The following is a 15,163-nucleotide window of genomic DNA, read 5'->3' on the forward strand; positions in this document are numbered from 1 at the left end:
GCCTCCATAGATCCCCGTTGCGCAGCCCTCTGTCATGGACGACATTGAGGTGTGGCTCAGGATGGACCTGGTGAGACTCGACTTTTATATCTCGTGTGGGGTGTGGAAAAGCAGAGGCTCTTCTGAGGACAGGCCTGAGGGGACATGGCCCCCATCCAGGGCCGGTGGAGAGGGAGGTGCAGGACAGGCCCAGCGTCTGCGGCCGCCAGCTCGCCACAGCCCACCTTCCTCCCCAACGCTCAGCCACGGTGACTCCCGGGCCTGGTGGCGCAGCCTCCCTCACCCACACAGCCCTGCCGGACACCAGCCCAGGGAGGCTGGAGCTGGTGTGTGAATCTAGCTCCAGCAGCTCCAAACCACACCTTCGCCTGTCCGGCAGTTTCTTGTCCATTTCAGGGGTATGTGTGTGCCTTTTTGGGGGAAGGTGTTTTTTATTTTTGGGGTTTTTTTTGGTTTGCATTTCTTTTTTTTTTTTTTTTATGTGAAATATAGACACAGTTGTTTTGTTTTTTAATTTACTGTCATTCCTCCTGCCTGATTTTTGATTGAAAACAACTGCTGGCTGGGTATGGTAGCTAATGCCTGTAATCCCAGCACTTTGGAAGGCCAAGGCGGGAGGATTGCTTGAGGCCAGGAGTTTGAGACCAGCCTGGGCAACTATAAGAGCTGGTCTCTGGAAAAAAGTAAAAATTAGCCAGGCATGGTGGTGCATACCTGTAGTCCCAGCTACTCGGGAGGCTGAGGCAGGAGGATCGCTTGAGCTCAGGAGTTTGAGGTTACAGTGAGCTATGATAACACCACTGCACTCTAGCCTGGTGACAAAGTGAGACCCTGTCTCAAAAAAAAAAAAAAGAAAGAAAGAAAGAACCCCTGCCTGAAAGACCATTGTAGACCACTACTCCATCCTAAGAGATGAGGGTATTATGTATCTGAAACTGGCAGCAGGTCCTGAGAAAGGAGAGCTGGTCACTCCCTGTCTTGTCTTGTCTTGTCTTGTCTTTTCTTTTCTTTTCTTTTCTTTTCTTTTCTTTTCTTTTCTCTTCTCTTCTCTTCTCTTCTCTTCTCTTCTCTTCTCTTCTTTTCTTTCCTTTCCTTTCCTTTCTCCTTTCCTTTCTTTTCTTTTCTTTTCTTTTTTCTTTTCTTTTCTTTTCTTTCTCTTTTTCTGAGACAGGGTCTTGCTCTATTGCCCAGGCTTTAGTGCCATGAGACAGCCAAGTAAGACAGAGTCTCACTCTGTTGTCCAGGCTAGAGTGCCATGGCATCAGCCTAGCTCACAGCAACCTCAAATTCCTGGGCTCAAGCAATCCTACTGCCTCAGCTTCCTGTGTAGCTGGTACTACAGGTGCCAGCCACCACGCCCAGCTAATTTTTTTCTATTTTTAGTAGAGATGGGGTCTCACTCTTGCTCAGGCTGGTCTTGAGCTCCCAAGCTCAAGCAATCCTCCTGCCTCAGCCTCCCAGAGTGCTAGGATTACAGGCATGAGCCACCGTGCCAGTCTCCTCCATGTTTCTTGCAAAGCACTTTCATTTAGCAGCCTGGTGGGGGGGGGACAGAGTGGGGGTTATTGCCAGTGGCTGATGAAGGAGTGCATCTGGGAGGGGAAGTGGCTTGCCCAGGGTCATGGACTAGTTGGATGCCCCCCAGACCTGGTGACATTTTATCTTGTGCTCCTAGCTGCTGCCTCTTCAGGAGGCCCTGTCCCCAGAGCAGAATAGCCTCTTGAGCTCTTTAACCACAGGGTCAGCCTGGCTTTCTGTGGGATGGTGACTTGGCCACCTCCCACACTAGGACAGCAGGCCTCAGGTCAGGGCCCTTACTGCTTTGGGCCTCCTCCCTGGAAGGCCAGGCTTTCCAAGGACACTCATTGCCAAATGAGGCAGCACCCCAGTATCAGGAGAAGAAGGAAGCATCCCATGATATCTTTCCCAAGGGGGTGCCTCGAAAAGAAATCGTTTCTGTCATAGAAGCCAAGCAAGAAGGGTCAGTGTCCTCACCTTCTAAGGGGGTACCTCAAGGTCCAGACAGGGAAGGGACTTGTCCAGCAAGGCTACACAGCAGGTCAGTGGCAGAGCCAGGAAAGAACCCAGGTCTCCTAGACTACCCTGGGGCCTTGTCACTTCCCCATCCTGCCCTTTCCTGGTGAGGCCCCTGCACAAGCCACTCTTCTCCAGTCCCTGGGCAGCTCCATGAGCTCAAGAAACTACTGCATTCTCCAAACAAAATCAAGTCTGGTCCACTTTATAAGAATGTGTAAGAATGTCCACAGCCTCTGTAGCTCCTTCCGGAGCCGGCAGCAGGTGACAGGATCTGGGCCACAGAAGGAGGCTGGTGTAGCTCCCGGGAGGCCACAGAACATGGCTTCCAGAGGGACACCCTCACTGCCAAAGCACCTCCTGGGTGCCAAGATCTGTGGGCTTGGTGACCCTGGTCTATCCAGGCCTCCTGCTGTTTCCAGCTGTTGGTTGGACAATGTCTACCCAGAACCCCTGTGGCTGGCCACTAGCGAGCATTGTGCAGTGAAGCACCTGCAGCGACCCTGGGTGTGCCCCGGCTGAGCCTGCCTGTGGCCACCCCTCTGCGCCTCTCCCCAGAGCTTCGAGAGTGCCGGGGTGGGGGTCCTGCCCTCTGCAGCCCAGGCCAGAGAACCAGCCTGCACTGTTTTTGGACTTTTTCTTTCTGGCCCTTCTGAAGGAACAAAATCTAGAACCTATTTGGGTTTTTTTGTTTGTTTTTGCTTTTGTTTTTTAAAAACAAAATATCTGTTTCTCCAATAAGAAGAGCAGTGCTTGCTATTACAAAGATCTGGAAACAAAAAGAAATAGGAAATTTTGCTCTGGCTGCCAAGGGCAGTGCCACCCTGGAGTGGCCAAGGGTGGGCTGGGCAGGTGGACAAGTTGGCTGGGCAGGTGGGGCCGGGACCAGTGCCCTAATGCCGCTCTCTCTGCTCTCCCACAGAAGGGCGACGACCTGGAGGAGGGCGTCACCAGTGAAGGTATGGCCTGGCTGATGGCCTTATAGCACCCCCTTTGCTGCTCCCACCCAAGGCTGTGCAGGGACCAGCTTGGGTCACCACGAAGCCCCTGCTGCCAAAGCACCTACTGTGCCAGGCCCTGAGCCACAGGCTTCCAGGGTGGCTCGGTCCCACCCAGGCCTCATGCTGATGTGGGGAGTCATTTCTCTCATCTTGCTTATTGGGAAATGGAATTAGAACATGTGACTCTCAGAAGGTCACAGAGCTAGTGAACGGTGGGTGCAGACTGCCATCTGGGTCCCGACCCCTGGATGCTCAGGCCCGGTTGGACGCGTGTGACACAGTTCACAGGTGTCCAGGGCACTGAGGGAGGGGCCTCCATGGGCCTCAACTGATGGGTCAGGTGGGAGCAGGGGGGCTTAGTTCTCCCACACAGACCCCACGTCCCACCTCCCCCGCTCCTGGAGTTTGCCTCCCCGCTCCTGCCGCCCCTCTGCTGTCACGGTCTGCCAGACCGCGGTGGCCAGCTGCTCCACAGGCTGGGACCGCCAGAGGCCCAGGTGCTCTAGTTCTGGTGCCTGCACGGGCGTGGCGCCGCGCCCTCCCCACCCCCTTCCTCAGCGTCTCTGCAGTCTCCCCCTTTAGCAGGAGAGGGTGGGGTAGGTGGGATGGGCCCCTCCTGGAAACTGGACAAACCTCCAGGTGGGCAGTGCAGCAGATACTCCGCGCTGTTTTCCAGAGCCTTTCGCTGCAGGGCCTGTGGCCCGGCACAACGGGGACCCTGTCCTCCACACTGCCTACCCACCAGTCCTGGAGGTAGCAGAGGAGGAAACAGGCTGGTCCATAGGCAGCACCCGTGGCCCTGGCTGGCTGCTGGCCCTGCCACTCCTGCCTCACCCTGGTGGGTGGTACAGGCTGGAGCTAGGTGGGGTGGGGGCTCATGCTAGGGCAACCCCACCAACGCTGCCCCTTGCCTTGTTTTGTGTTGCAGAGTTCGATAAATTCCTTGAAGAAAGAGCCAAAGCTGCTGAAATGGTCCCTGACCTCCCCTCACCCCCGGTGGAGGCTCCCACCCCAGCCCCAAACCCTCCTGGCCAGAAGAAGCCGGAGCGGTCGGAGGATGCCCTCTTCGCCCTGTGAGCGGCTCTGTGGTTTGCCTCCCCAGATGGCGGGTCACTGCCCGCTCGCTGTGGACACCAGGCACTGGCAACTCCTCCCATCCCCAGCCCCCACGCGGCCTGCATACCTGTGTCTCCATGGAAATGCCACCGTGTCTGCTCCCAGGCCTCCCACTAGTCAGGATCAGCTTCAGCCACCTTTCTCGCTCTGGGTGGTGGGACAGCTGCAGCCAGAGGCCCCCCCTCCCCTCCCCTCACGGGCCCCCTCTGCCCAGGTTTCCTCCCAGGAAGAGTGGGCAGAGTGGCCCAGCGCCAGGCAGGGCAGCTCTCTAGCACTGTCTCCTAAGCAGACCTGGACAGTCTTTCCTCCAGCCACCCCCCACACACACACACAGAAAAGGGGTGGCCCTGGCCCCTCCACGTGCCCCACCTCCACCTGGCATGCCTGCCCTCCCATGCCCCTCTCTTCCAGGAGGGGCTTTTTGCTGCTGCCTCTGGAAGAACAGGGCACAGTTACACCCACAGGCCTGGTCTCCTCCTTGGACTGTGTGTCACCTGTGGCACATGGTGTGGCAGTACTTTAGAAGGCTCTGTGGGTGCCCACAGGGGTTCTTTTACCTTCTCGACCCTCTCCATCACTCAGCTGCTAGCCCAGGTCGACACCCACATCTGGGACCAAGGGCACTGCAGGCTCCCGGCGTGGGAAGGGGGCCACAGGTGCCTGGGGGGGCGGCAGGTATGCTGCTGAGCTAACACGACCGTCCGCCAGCCTGCCCCGGGCACACCCTCACATTCGCGCCACACGCCTAGCCCTGGTTTGTGGAGAGACTTGCACGGAGGCATTGCTCTGGCTTGTCTGGGAAGTGTCGTGGGTTTGTGAGCTGCCACAGTCAGGGCTTTGGCCTGACCTGTGGTAGCATCACACCGCTACCTCCAGGGCCCAGCAGCAGACAGCTCTGCACCGTGCTTAGAGGCTCCAAGTGACTGATGGCCAGAGTGACGCTAAGACCCCTGCACTGCTTCTTGCTATGGGCCTTGTCCTCCTCCCATAGACTGTCCTGACAGCCTGACCTCCTCCCACCTCAGATGTCCCCTGGCCACCAATTTGCACCCTCTCCCCAAGCCAACCTTGAAGGCTGACAGAGCCTGGGGCTGAGCAGTGGAGGCAGATGACACCTGTTCCCATCCTGTGTCCTCATTGGTATGATCAGCCTGTCCCACCTGGCAAGATGGCCTAGATGCTGCAGTGGTCACTGCCAGAGCACCAGCCCAAGCAGGGAAAAGGGGCTGGGCGTCACCTGAGCAGACACCAGTGACGTGTCTCTGGGGTGCAGTTAGGATAGAGACTGCAGCCAGGGGCCATGCTGAGCACCAACAGTTCCAACAGGGAGGGGGGCGCCACCCGACCCAGAAGCCCGTGCCCGGTCTAGCACCCCTCCAGTTTCCTCCAAGAGGAGGCCTGCGGTCTGCTTGGGGCCCATCGGGCAGGACCATCTGGGGATGTCACACTCCAATTCCTCAGAGAACGCTCAGGAGCGCCTCCCCAGAGCCTGGCCAGCCTGATTCCCCCGGCCCTGTCGAGCAGCACGTGCCACACCTGCCACCGCCGCTCTCCGACTCAGCCTGTGCCTCTCTCATCAGCGTTTCTCAAAGGCAGAGCCCTCGGAGGCCACCTTGGACGTTGAGACTTCTGAAGACAGCTGGCTTGACTCGAGCTGCAGAGCAGGTGTCTGGGATGCCCTAGGTGTAGTCAGAGACCCCAGCCCTTCGGCACAGTCTCTGTGAGACCAGAGCCAAGCCTGCAGGGGGCAGCGGGACCTCGGCAGTCAGGCTGCAGCAGCCCCAGCACCGCAGCACCAGGCCCAGTGCCCTGTTAGGGCAAGCGCGCCTCCCTGCCTGGGCAAAGAGAGGTCTGGCAGGCCAGGAGCCTTCAGGCTGTGAGAGCAGCAGGGGCTCCTGCAGGGCATGAAGCTGAGGTGGGTGCCCGCCTGGGAGCCCCAGTGCAGCCGTTCCTAATACCCATCCCAGAGCCGCCCCCACCCCCGACAGACTCCTGCTGGTGGCCAGGCACACCTTGGAGAGGCCTGGCTGCCCCATGGGCAGCCGGTGGTGGTGGAGTCATGTGGGCTGGCAGGAGGCCACTGGCCATGCAGACATGTGTCTCCTGCCTTCCCAGCCTAGAGCCACCCCTCTGGTGGCTTTCAAGCACCTGCTGCCACCTCCTGTCCAGATAGCCCGCCCGACCCATAGGCTGAGGGGATGCGCTCTTGAGGAAGCAAGACCGCCCAGGTGCCCTGGAGGGATGTCCTGTCCTGAGGCCCTGGCTCCCCCATTCTAGGAGTACAGTCCTCAGGCCCCCTGGTAGGGAAGAGAGCAGAGCCCTGCAGGGAAGCTGGACCTTCACAGGCCACCAGCCTCCCACAAGTGTTAGAAATCACAGATACAGTATGTACTTAATCACACTAAATTATTGCTGGGATTCCTCGTAAGCACTAATTATACCTGATTATAGGTTAAAATATTTATTTTGTCAAAATATTTTCTTGGGAATGTGTTTAACCTTTTCTGTGTTCATTGTGTTCTGAGATGTGGAAACTACCCATTGCCTCCTGCCTACCTTTTTGGCCAGTGGGCAGCAGTGAATGGCATCATGTGCGGTTTGACCCCAGGCACGGTGGTCCCTGCCCAGGCGCCCCCAGACAACTGAGCAGGTGCACCGTGGCCAGGTTGAAAGGATGACCAGCTCGATTATCAGTGTGCACAGGACAAGGGGTTTGGAAGCCAAAAGGGGTTGTTGCTGGCCTGACCAGAGGAAAAGGTGACCGTCTGTCTGTCCTGTCTTCTTGTCTGTCAGCCCCTTTATGAGTGACCGTGCCTTGGCTCACTGCCCTTCCCTGCTCACCCAGTGGTCTCAGGGCCTGTGCTGTCACTCCAGTTGCTCTGGAGAAGAGAACCTGGCACCCTCGCAGTAATCCTCACTGCCCCAGCCAGGAGAGTGGTGACGAGGGCTCTGAGGACCCAGTGGCAGCAGGTGCTGGCAGGGCAGACTGCTGCCGGGCACCACACCCCCACCCTTGGCCCCCACACATACACCGCTCAGTTGGGCCCAGCCTTCTGGATGGTTCAGTGGGGCCAGGCCAGCCCCTGGACAGCTTGGAAGAGCACTTGCTCACAGCCTGGCCTCAGCCCCTGGCACTGCCAGGTGGCCCCTTGGAGCCTCTCCACAGTCTGCTGTTGGGACATCTGGGTGGGGTTACAGCCAGTCTTCCCCAGCCACAGAGAAGTGTGTTTCCAGCTCAAGACACGCCCTGTAGGCCCTGCGGTGCCTCCTCCCCCAGCACCCATCTCTGGCCCTTCCTGTCCGTGGGTCCAAGCCTCCCCTGTAGCCCCCGGCCCCCGGCAGCAGTCGTCAACCCCTACGTCAGAACGGCTGCTCCCTGCACAAACCTCCAGGCTCCCCTGGAGAGGGGAGTGGACATTTACTTCCTAAAGTTTGCACTTAATTTGTGAGTGTTCTCAGGATTGTTGGAGGCCATTGAAAAGAATGTGTTGAGTTCATTGTCCACTTGTCCCAGAGTCTGGTGTTCTTGTCACTGTCGTGTGTTTCTATGGGCAGAGCTGGTTCTGGAGGGCGGGTCAGTGTACGCGAGGCTCAGAGCAACTCCAGAGCATCCATCCACCCAGCTGGCCCTCCTTCCAGATACCGTCTCTCTAGTTCGGGTTCTTGCATGTAAAATATTCCACAATAAATAATTGAACAAACTGTTCCTGTGTGATCTTTGTCGAGTCACTTGTGACAGTCTGAAGGGTCTGCCAGGTCCAACCACCTGCCTTTAAGCAGGGACTGCCATGGGGACCCCTCCCCCACCAGCCAAGATGTCTCGACAGCCCCTGGCCTGGCTAGGAAAACCCCTGGCAGGCCCAGGTTGGGGCATCAGTGGCAGCAGCTGTAAGCCTGCCTCGCCTGCCTGAGAGCTCTCAGATCAGACCTCTTCCTGCGTCTCGTCCCAGGGCCCAGGCAGGAAGGGGGAGGCCACTCACCCTTGCCCCAAGCACCCGAGGCTTTGAGCAAGCAGACCTGAGCCACCCTGACCACCCTCAGCCCCACCTCCACCCCGCCCCCCGCTGGGCTCCCACAAGGTGGCCGGGCACCAGCACCTTCTCAGAGCCCGTCCTAGGCACTGAACTTGAGAACTGCTGCTCCAAGCCAGGTAGACTGCCGCCCTGCTTTCTTTGGTAACAGGTTTATTGAGATATAATTTGCATAGCATACAATTTGCCCATTTAAATGTATAATTAAGTAGTTTTTAGTATGCTCACAGAGTTGGGCAACCGTCACCACAGTCAATTTTATTTTTTTATTTTTTTTTGAGACAAAGTCTTGCTTTCTTGCCCAGGCTAGAGTGAGTGCTGTGGCGTCAGCCTAGCTCACAGCAACCTCAAACTCCTGAGCTCAAGCAATCCTTCTGCCTCAGCCTCCCGAGTAGCTGGGACTACAGGCATGTGCCACCATGCCTGGCTATTTTTTTTTTCTATATATATTAGTTGACCAATTAATTTGTTTCTATTTATAGTAGAGACGGGGTCTCGCTCTTGCTCAGGCTGGTTTCGAACTCCTGACCTTGAGCAATCCGCCCGCCTTGGCCTCCCAGAGTGCTAGGATTACAGGCGTGAGCCACCGTGCCCAGCCCACAGTCAATTTTCTTAATAGAACATTTTCATTCCCCCCAAGAGACCCATCTCCTCCTATGCCCCCAGCCCACTCTCCTTTTTAAGAGGCTTCTCTCATCTCCTCCTGTGCTAGGTGGGCGCCTGCAGCTCTCGCTGTGAGGCAGCTGTCCTGGGGAAGTGGGGCCTTAGCAGGCCCAGAGGTGTAGGGGTCCTGAGAGGTGGACTGTGGGAGCCTGAGAGTCCTTTAGTCCCTTTGCCTCCTGGGGCTTGAGGGTGGCCCTAAGTGGGGTGGACTCATCATAACCCAGTGAACTTGGACTGAGCATTGAGACATCTGCCCAGCCTCTCGCCGTGCAGGTGAAGACCCTGAGGACTGTAGCTTGCCTTAGGCCGGGCGAGGAGCAGCAGCAGAGCCAGCAGCACCGGAACCCAGAGCTGGGCCTCCCAGACCAGGGCCATGGGCGAACAAGCAGGATGGACGCCCCCCGCCCTGAACTCCAGCGCTTCTGGAAGGGTGGCTCAGAATGGGGCTCCCCTACCTGCTGACAGGAGGCAGCTAGGTCCATGGCAGGGGCCACATTGGGACCACCACCATCACCAGCTCAAGCCAGAAGTGGCAGCACCCAGATCCCTTGGGCCAGTCATCTCCCTGGGCTCCAGGGAGCTCTGCAAAGGCCTTGCCTGTTTCTGGCCAGAGTAACAGAGGCTCCCACACCAGGGGGACTAGGGGAGTGGGCTTCTAAAGTGGGGGAGGCCTGCAACCCCAGGTCCCTTTGGACAGACAGTATGGACCTTGAGCTCATTCTGTGCCCCAGCCCTGTGCCAGGCACTGTGGGCACTGAAAGAGGCCTGAGCTCCGTCCCTGCCCTGTGGAGTGCAGGCTGGTCCCAGACACCACCATGGACTCTCCAGGACACTTGGTCCACTTGTGCTTTTAGCTGATGTTCCCGAGAGCCTGCTGTGTGATCTCTGTGACCAGGTGGGTGCTGGAGGGAAGGGGTAGAGCTGCTCTGGTCCTGCTCTTGGGGAGCTCAGAGCCTTGGGCTATTTCCAGAATCAAGGACACTCTGCAGCCAGTAAGTGCTGGAACCCTCTTCCAGGGCCTGCGGTGCGGGAGGCTCTGAACGAGTAGCCAAGCCCCAGAGCACTCAACCTGGGAGCAGCTGCAGTGGGTAGTCCAGCCACAGGGCAAGGGAGGGTGGTCATGCTACTCTGACTCAACTGACTCGCCTCCTGGCAGGGATCTCAAGATCCCTCAAGGACATTTGCCGAAGTGCATTTCCCAATGCATTAATAGCTGTTCCCAAAAAAGGAGGGGTTCTGTGGGAAAAGAAGTTTGGGAAATGCTAGAGTAAAGTTAAGCAGCACCAGGACCTCTTTGTCCAACATGGAGGTAGTCTGTGGCCCAAACTCCTCATTTAGAGGTGGCACATTGGCCATTTTTTGATTGTGGCAGAAACTGGTTAATCAGATAGAGGAATTGATTGGTTAATGTAACTGAAATGTCAGCTCAGGCACAGCTGGATCCAGGTGCTTATGAATTTGGTGAGGACTCTGCCTCTCTGTAAGTCCTGGCTCTGCGCTCTTCCACGCGTTGGGCCCCAGGCTGTCTCAGCTCCAGGCAGACATCCTGCTGGCAGAGAGAGGTGTCTCCTTCTCAGTACAGTAGTTCCAGCAAAAGTCTTAGAACCCCTCCTGAAAAATCAGGCTGTTGACAGAGGACGGATGAAATCTGGGTAGACACAAATGACAGATGGTCACTGCAGTGTGGATGGAGAGGGCCAGAGATGGGGGCGACACGCAGGGGCACAGACCTGGATGGAGACAAACTTCTGGACTCCTCTCTCAAATGCGGCCTCCTCAGCTTTTGGCTGCCTCTCGTCCTTAGAACCTGAGAGGAGCTTCTCCAGTCTGCAGTCCCCTCCCTAGAAAGCTGGGGGCCACGTGGGAACACTGTGGTCCTGTCATGGCTCATGGTCCACCTGCTGACTAGTCGCCCACTGAAGACCCCAGGAAAAGGGTCTCCTTCGGGTCCTGAAGGGGTGAGGGAGGGCAGGTTCAGATACCTCAGATGGGCATGCGTCACCCAGAAATTCCATCAGTTTATTTCTGAGGAGCCCCTGGCAGAGCTTTCTGGGTGGCCCCCAGAGGGGTCTGGCTAGGGCCTGTAAGCCCAGGCCCTCAACAGCCCAGGAAGCAAAATCTCTACTCTCAGCGCAAGGGAGTTGTTGGAACGCTTCCGGATACCCTGGGTGCCATCTCCTCCCCACCCCTACGCCCACCTGGGGTTGCGGGCTTCATTGTAGGTGTCACTGTCTCACTCTGGTCTTTACTCTCCTGATCTGTCAAATGGCATCATGGGTGGCAAACCAAATTCTTCAGGGGCCTTTCTATTATTAATATATTCATTTATAAATAAGTGATGCCAGGGAGTGATAGGGACTGTGGGGAAAGGAGTTCACAGCCCTGGCTGAAAAGGGACAGCCATTGTCACACCCTGGATAGCTCAACACTTGCCGGAAATCCAGCCCTCAGGTATAATTTTATACGTTTTGACAATTTTAAAGTCATAATCCACTTAGGACTGCATTTGGCCTGTGGGGGTCAGATGACACCTGTGGTCCCCTCACTCTCCCTCCTACCAATGGATTCCCATTCAATTTGCACTTGGCCTCTCTTCAAACAGCTGGTGAGCCCCAGGGAACAGGTGTCTCTTCCTACATTCTCCATGTCTGTGAACCTCATGTCGAGTGGCAGGCTTTGGGCTTCGACCAGCCTTTCTGTGTCGACCCAGCTCTCTTGCGGAGGGTCTGTCGAGTGGCCCATCAGGAGCCTGCAGGTGCCCACCATGGTGTGCACCTCGGTGGGGCAGAGCAGGCCAGAGAGCCTCAGAAAGGACTGGAAAGAACTTGCCAGCTCACGGCAGAGGCCACACTGGGATCAGAGCACAAGGTTCAAACTAGACCAGAATCATGCATGTCAACGGTCATCTGGCTCCATTACACACAGATGGAGAAAGAGGGGTGGGGAAATCGTGCTTCTGGCGGTCCCTTCCCACAGCTGGCCCCGTCGGCCACAACCTAGGCAAGTCCCAGCTCAGCTCCAGCAGCAATGAAGGGTAGGCAGGGCCAGGCATGGTGGCAGGGGCCTCCGGGATTAGGGAGCGGTCTCAGTAGGCTCCCAGGCAATGGTGACGGTGGCACAGCCCAGCGCTCCCGCGCAGGGCCTGCCCTCCACTGAGCTCGGGCCACCGAGGGCACGGCTTGGCAGGAAGAGTGGCCTGGAAAGAAGCCGTGCCCGCGCTGGACACCGCCCCAAATGGCTCAGAAACCACAGAAGCTGCTTCCCAGTCTCTAAGACGCGGGCGGGAGGGGGAGTTGCGAGCCCCTATCTCCCAGTTGGCAAAGCCAAGGTCGGGTAGGGGCCAGGCTGGGTGACCTGGGCCGGATCCCACGCTCTGGGCGCGCCGCCCAGTCCCGACGGCGGGGGGCTGCCGAGTAGCCCGCCCTGGTGCCGGGCGCGCACCTGGCCGCAGTCCCAGCCAGGTGTCTGGCCCGGGGGCTGAGCCCGGCCGGCCCGCCGCGGCCCCTCCCTGCCCCCGGTCGATCCGGCGCGGGCACGTGACCCAGGGCCCGGCTCCCGGGAGTTGCGCGCTGACGCCGCATCACCCCACTCCGGGCCGGGCGCCCATTGGCTGCGCCGAGCCCGCGCGGGCGGGGCTTGCCTGGCTCTGCGCCCCTGCGCCCGGCCGCCGCCCGCTCCCACTGCCCGGCCTCCAAAGTCGGGGCTACGGCGCTGTGAGGTCCCCGGCAAGTCGCTTCACCTCCCCTGCCTCAGTTTCCTCTTCTCATCTGTACAATAGGATGGGGGGTAACAGCCCCATCCTCCTAGGCTGTTGGAGGAGCGCACGGGTTAATACAGGAAGGTGGCAGCCTGTAAGCCCTCAGTGACTGTGGACGGGGCAGGACCTGCGGCAGGAGCCACTGTAGGCCAGGCCGGACCCCCGCCTCCTCCTCGGCACACTGGGTAGAGGGGCTTGTGTCCACCTTCTTTGTGTGTGCCAAGACAAGCAGGTTCCCCTGAAAAACTGGAACCCCACCCTCACCTTGAGGGTTGCCGGGGTAATCCCAGGCTGTGGAGCGAAGGTGTAAAGGCCTTCCAGCCGCCCCTCCTTTGGACCTTGCCCCATGGGGGCTTCAACCAGGCTTTAGTTTCAACTGGCATTTTATGGGCTGTAGGTCTCCTGTTGACCTTGACTTACCCTCTTTCCCTGTCCCCTAACTCCTGCAGTTACGGAGTGCATATTTATTGAGCTGTGCTCTTTACATATGTGGTAGTCATTTAAAAACAGTGAGTCTGGGCCGGGTGCGGTGGTTCACTCCTCTAATCCTAGCACTCTGGGAGGCCGAGCGAGGCAGGAGGATCACTTGAAGTCAGGAGTCTGAGACCAGCCCGAGCAAGAGTGAGACCTCGTCTCTACTAAAAATAGAAAAAGTTAGCTGGGCATGGTGGCGCATGCCTGCAGTCCCAGCTACTTGAGAGGCTGAGGCGGGAAGATCACTTGAGCCCAGGACTTGGAGGTTGCAGTGAGCTAGTCTGGGCCACGGCACTCTAGCCCAGGTGACAGAGTGAGACTCTATCTCACAAAAAACATGAGGAGGCTCAGTTGAGATGACGGCTCCAAAACACCCTACCTGCCTCTACAGAGTAACTGCAGGAAGGAGTGTTGCCGTTTTACAGACCTAGTAGCTGAGACTCAGAAAAGTGAAGTGGTTTCACGTCAGAGCAAGCATGTGAAAAGCTGCCTGACTCTGAAGAAAGTGGTCTTTAGGCTTCGCCCAGAAGCGCCCCCCACGTCCCTGGGAAGGGCTGTTTAAATTTTCAGGAAGCCACCAGATTCATAAGACCTCCTGAGTGTCTCCTGGGGTGGGGGGACTTAGGAGAGACGACCTGTGTTCCCTGCATTCCCAGCACAAGTTCATCTGGAGGGAGGTGAAGCCCTGGGTGCACCCTTGAGCAGGGCTACTTGTGGGTAAGGTGTGGTTTGGAGACCCTCATGGCTTCTGCCCACCCCTGTTCTGGGTAATTTTCCACAGCAGCCACTTCTGGGAGAGGAACAAAGAGATCTGCATGTCCAGGTTGAGCCCCAGGGACGTGGGCCTCTGTGGCTTCTCTCTCTCCCAGCCTCCCCCTAAAGTGCACCGCTAATTTTACTCCCATCGGGGGTGTGGTCAGACAGGGTATAGCTGGAGTCTGAGCAAGGCAGAGTTCAGGACAGCTTGACTCATTGAGGCCCAGGGCTAGGAGGGCCTGGGTGGGAGTCCAGACCTCTGAGTCTCCCTGGCTGCTCCACACCAAGGGTGCTGCTCTGTGTTTGCATACCTCCAGGGACAGGGAGCTCACTGCCTTCTCACATCCAGATACCTGAGTGTTGATTCTGGTTTATTTCAATCCACCTCATTGGGACCCCTTCCCTCCCACCTGACTGACCTGGCTGTGCCCCCAAGCCACAGGGCCCAGGCTTCAGTTTCCAGGCCTCTCCTTGGTCAGGCTGGCTGCTCTGACCTGGCCCCAGCCTGTTGCGATCCAGGGCAACCTGGCTCAGGTCCAAAGCAGTCTGCCTCTTCTTCCCTGTGGCCTCCGTCCCTGTTTTTGGTGTCAGACAGCCCTGAGGCCCAACCCTGCTATGGTTCCTGAGCGGCTTTGTGTGCTTGAAAGAACATGGTTGCTCTGGGTCTTCCCGGATACCGGCTTCCTCCTTCAAGAGCTAGACTGGGCCTGCTGGCCCCCAAGCCCCGCTCCTGCCCCCACAACCGGATCTGGAAGGAAACCAGATTTAGACCGGATGGGAATTCCAGCCTCTTCCAGGCTCTCCCTTCAGCCACTCCCGTCCTCAGGAGCCAGTCTTCCCACTCCTTTGCAGGGAGGGGGCTGGGTGATCTCACAGGCCGTGCCCCTTGGTCACCACTAACGTCCCAGCCGGCTGGTGGAGGGGCATCGCTAGGCCCACGTTACAGATGAGGGAAATTGAGGCATAGACTGATGTAATTGGCCCAGGGCCAGGCAGCAGACCTGGGACAGCTTAACTTGGCCCCAGGCGTGTCTTGTACTAGAGTCAAACTTGGGAAGGGACACTTGTCGTGTCCTCGCTCCCAAGTCCAGAGACCTCTGGGATGGGCCAGTCCGGGGCTTCCCTCAGCCCCTCTTTGGTGCTGGAGAGTGTGAGGCCGAGAGGGGCGGTGGGCTGCCCGAGGCTGCAGTGCGCCGGCTGGATTAAGTGATGGCTGGAGGGCACTGTGACCTAGGCGCACACCCGCCGGGCCCGTGCTCTGCGGGCGGAGCGGGCCGCTTACCGGGGGCGGGGCCTCCCCAGGGCCCCGCCCCGCCCCGCCCGCCCAGCGG

General features: G+C 58.1%; 1 protein-coding gene across 4 annotated transcripts in view; it reads left to right on the plus strand.

Annotated features, from left to right (window-relative positions):
* Positions 1-4,251, plus strand: part of TOM1L2 (target of myb1 like 2 membrane trafficking protein) — a 111,729-nt gene extending 107,478 nt beyond the window's left edge. For 3 of the 4 annotated variants that reach the window (XM_075994067.1, XM_075994068.1, XM_075994070.1), the window contains 3 exons: positions 11-70; positions 2,957-2,993; positions 3,964-4,251. In XM_075994067.1, coding sequence (XP_075850182.1) covers positions 11-70; positions 2,957-2,993; positions 3,964-4,112 — 246 coding nt within the window. In that variant the 3' untranslated portion in view covers positions 4,113-4,251. The remainder of the gene's footprint in view (positions 1-10; positions 71-2,956; positions 2,994-3,963) is intronic. The other variant, XM_012747907.3, reaches the window with a different exon arrangement.
* Positions 4,252-15,163: the final 10,912 nt, after the last annotated feature.

The sequence above is a fragment of the Microcebus murinus genome, chromosome 18, assembly GCF_040939455.1.
Source record: "Microcebus murinus isolate Inina chromosome 18, M.murinus_Inina_mat1.0, whole genome shotgun sequence".
NCBI classification, from domain to species: domain Eukaryota; kingdom Metazoa; phylum Chordata; class Mammalia; order Primates; family Cheirogaleidae; genus Microcebus; species Microcebus murinus.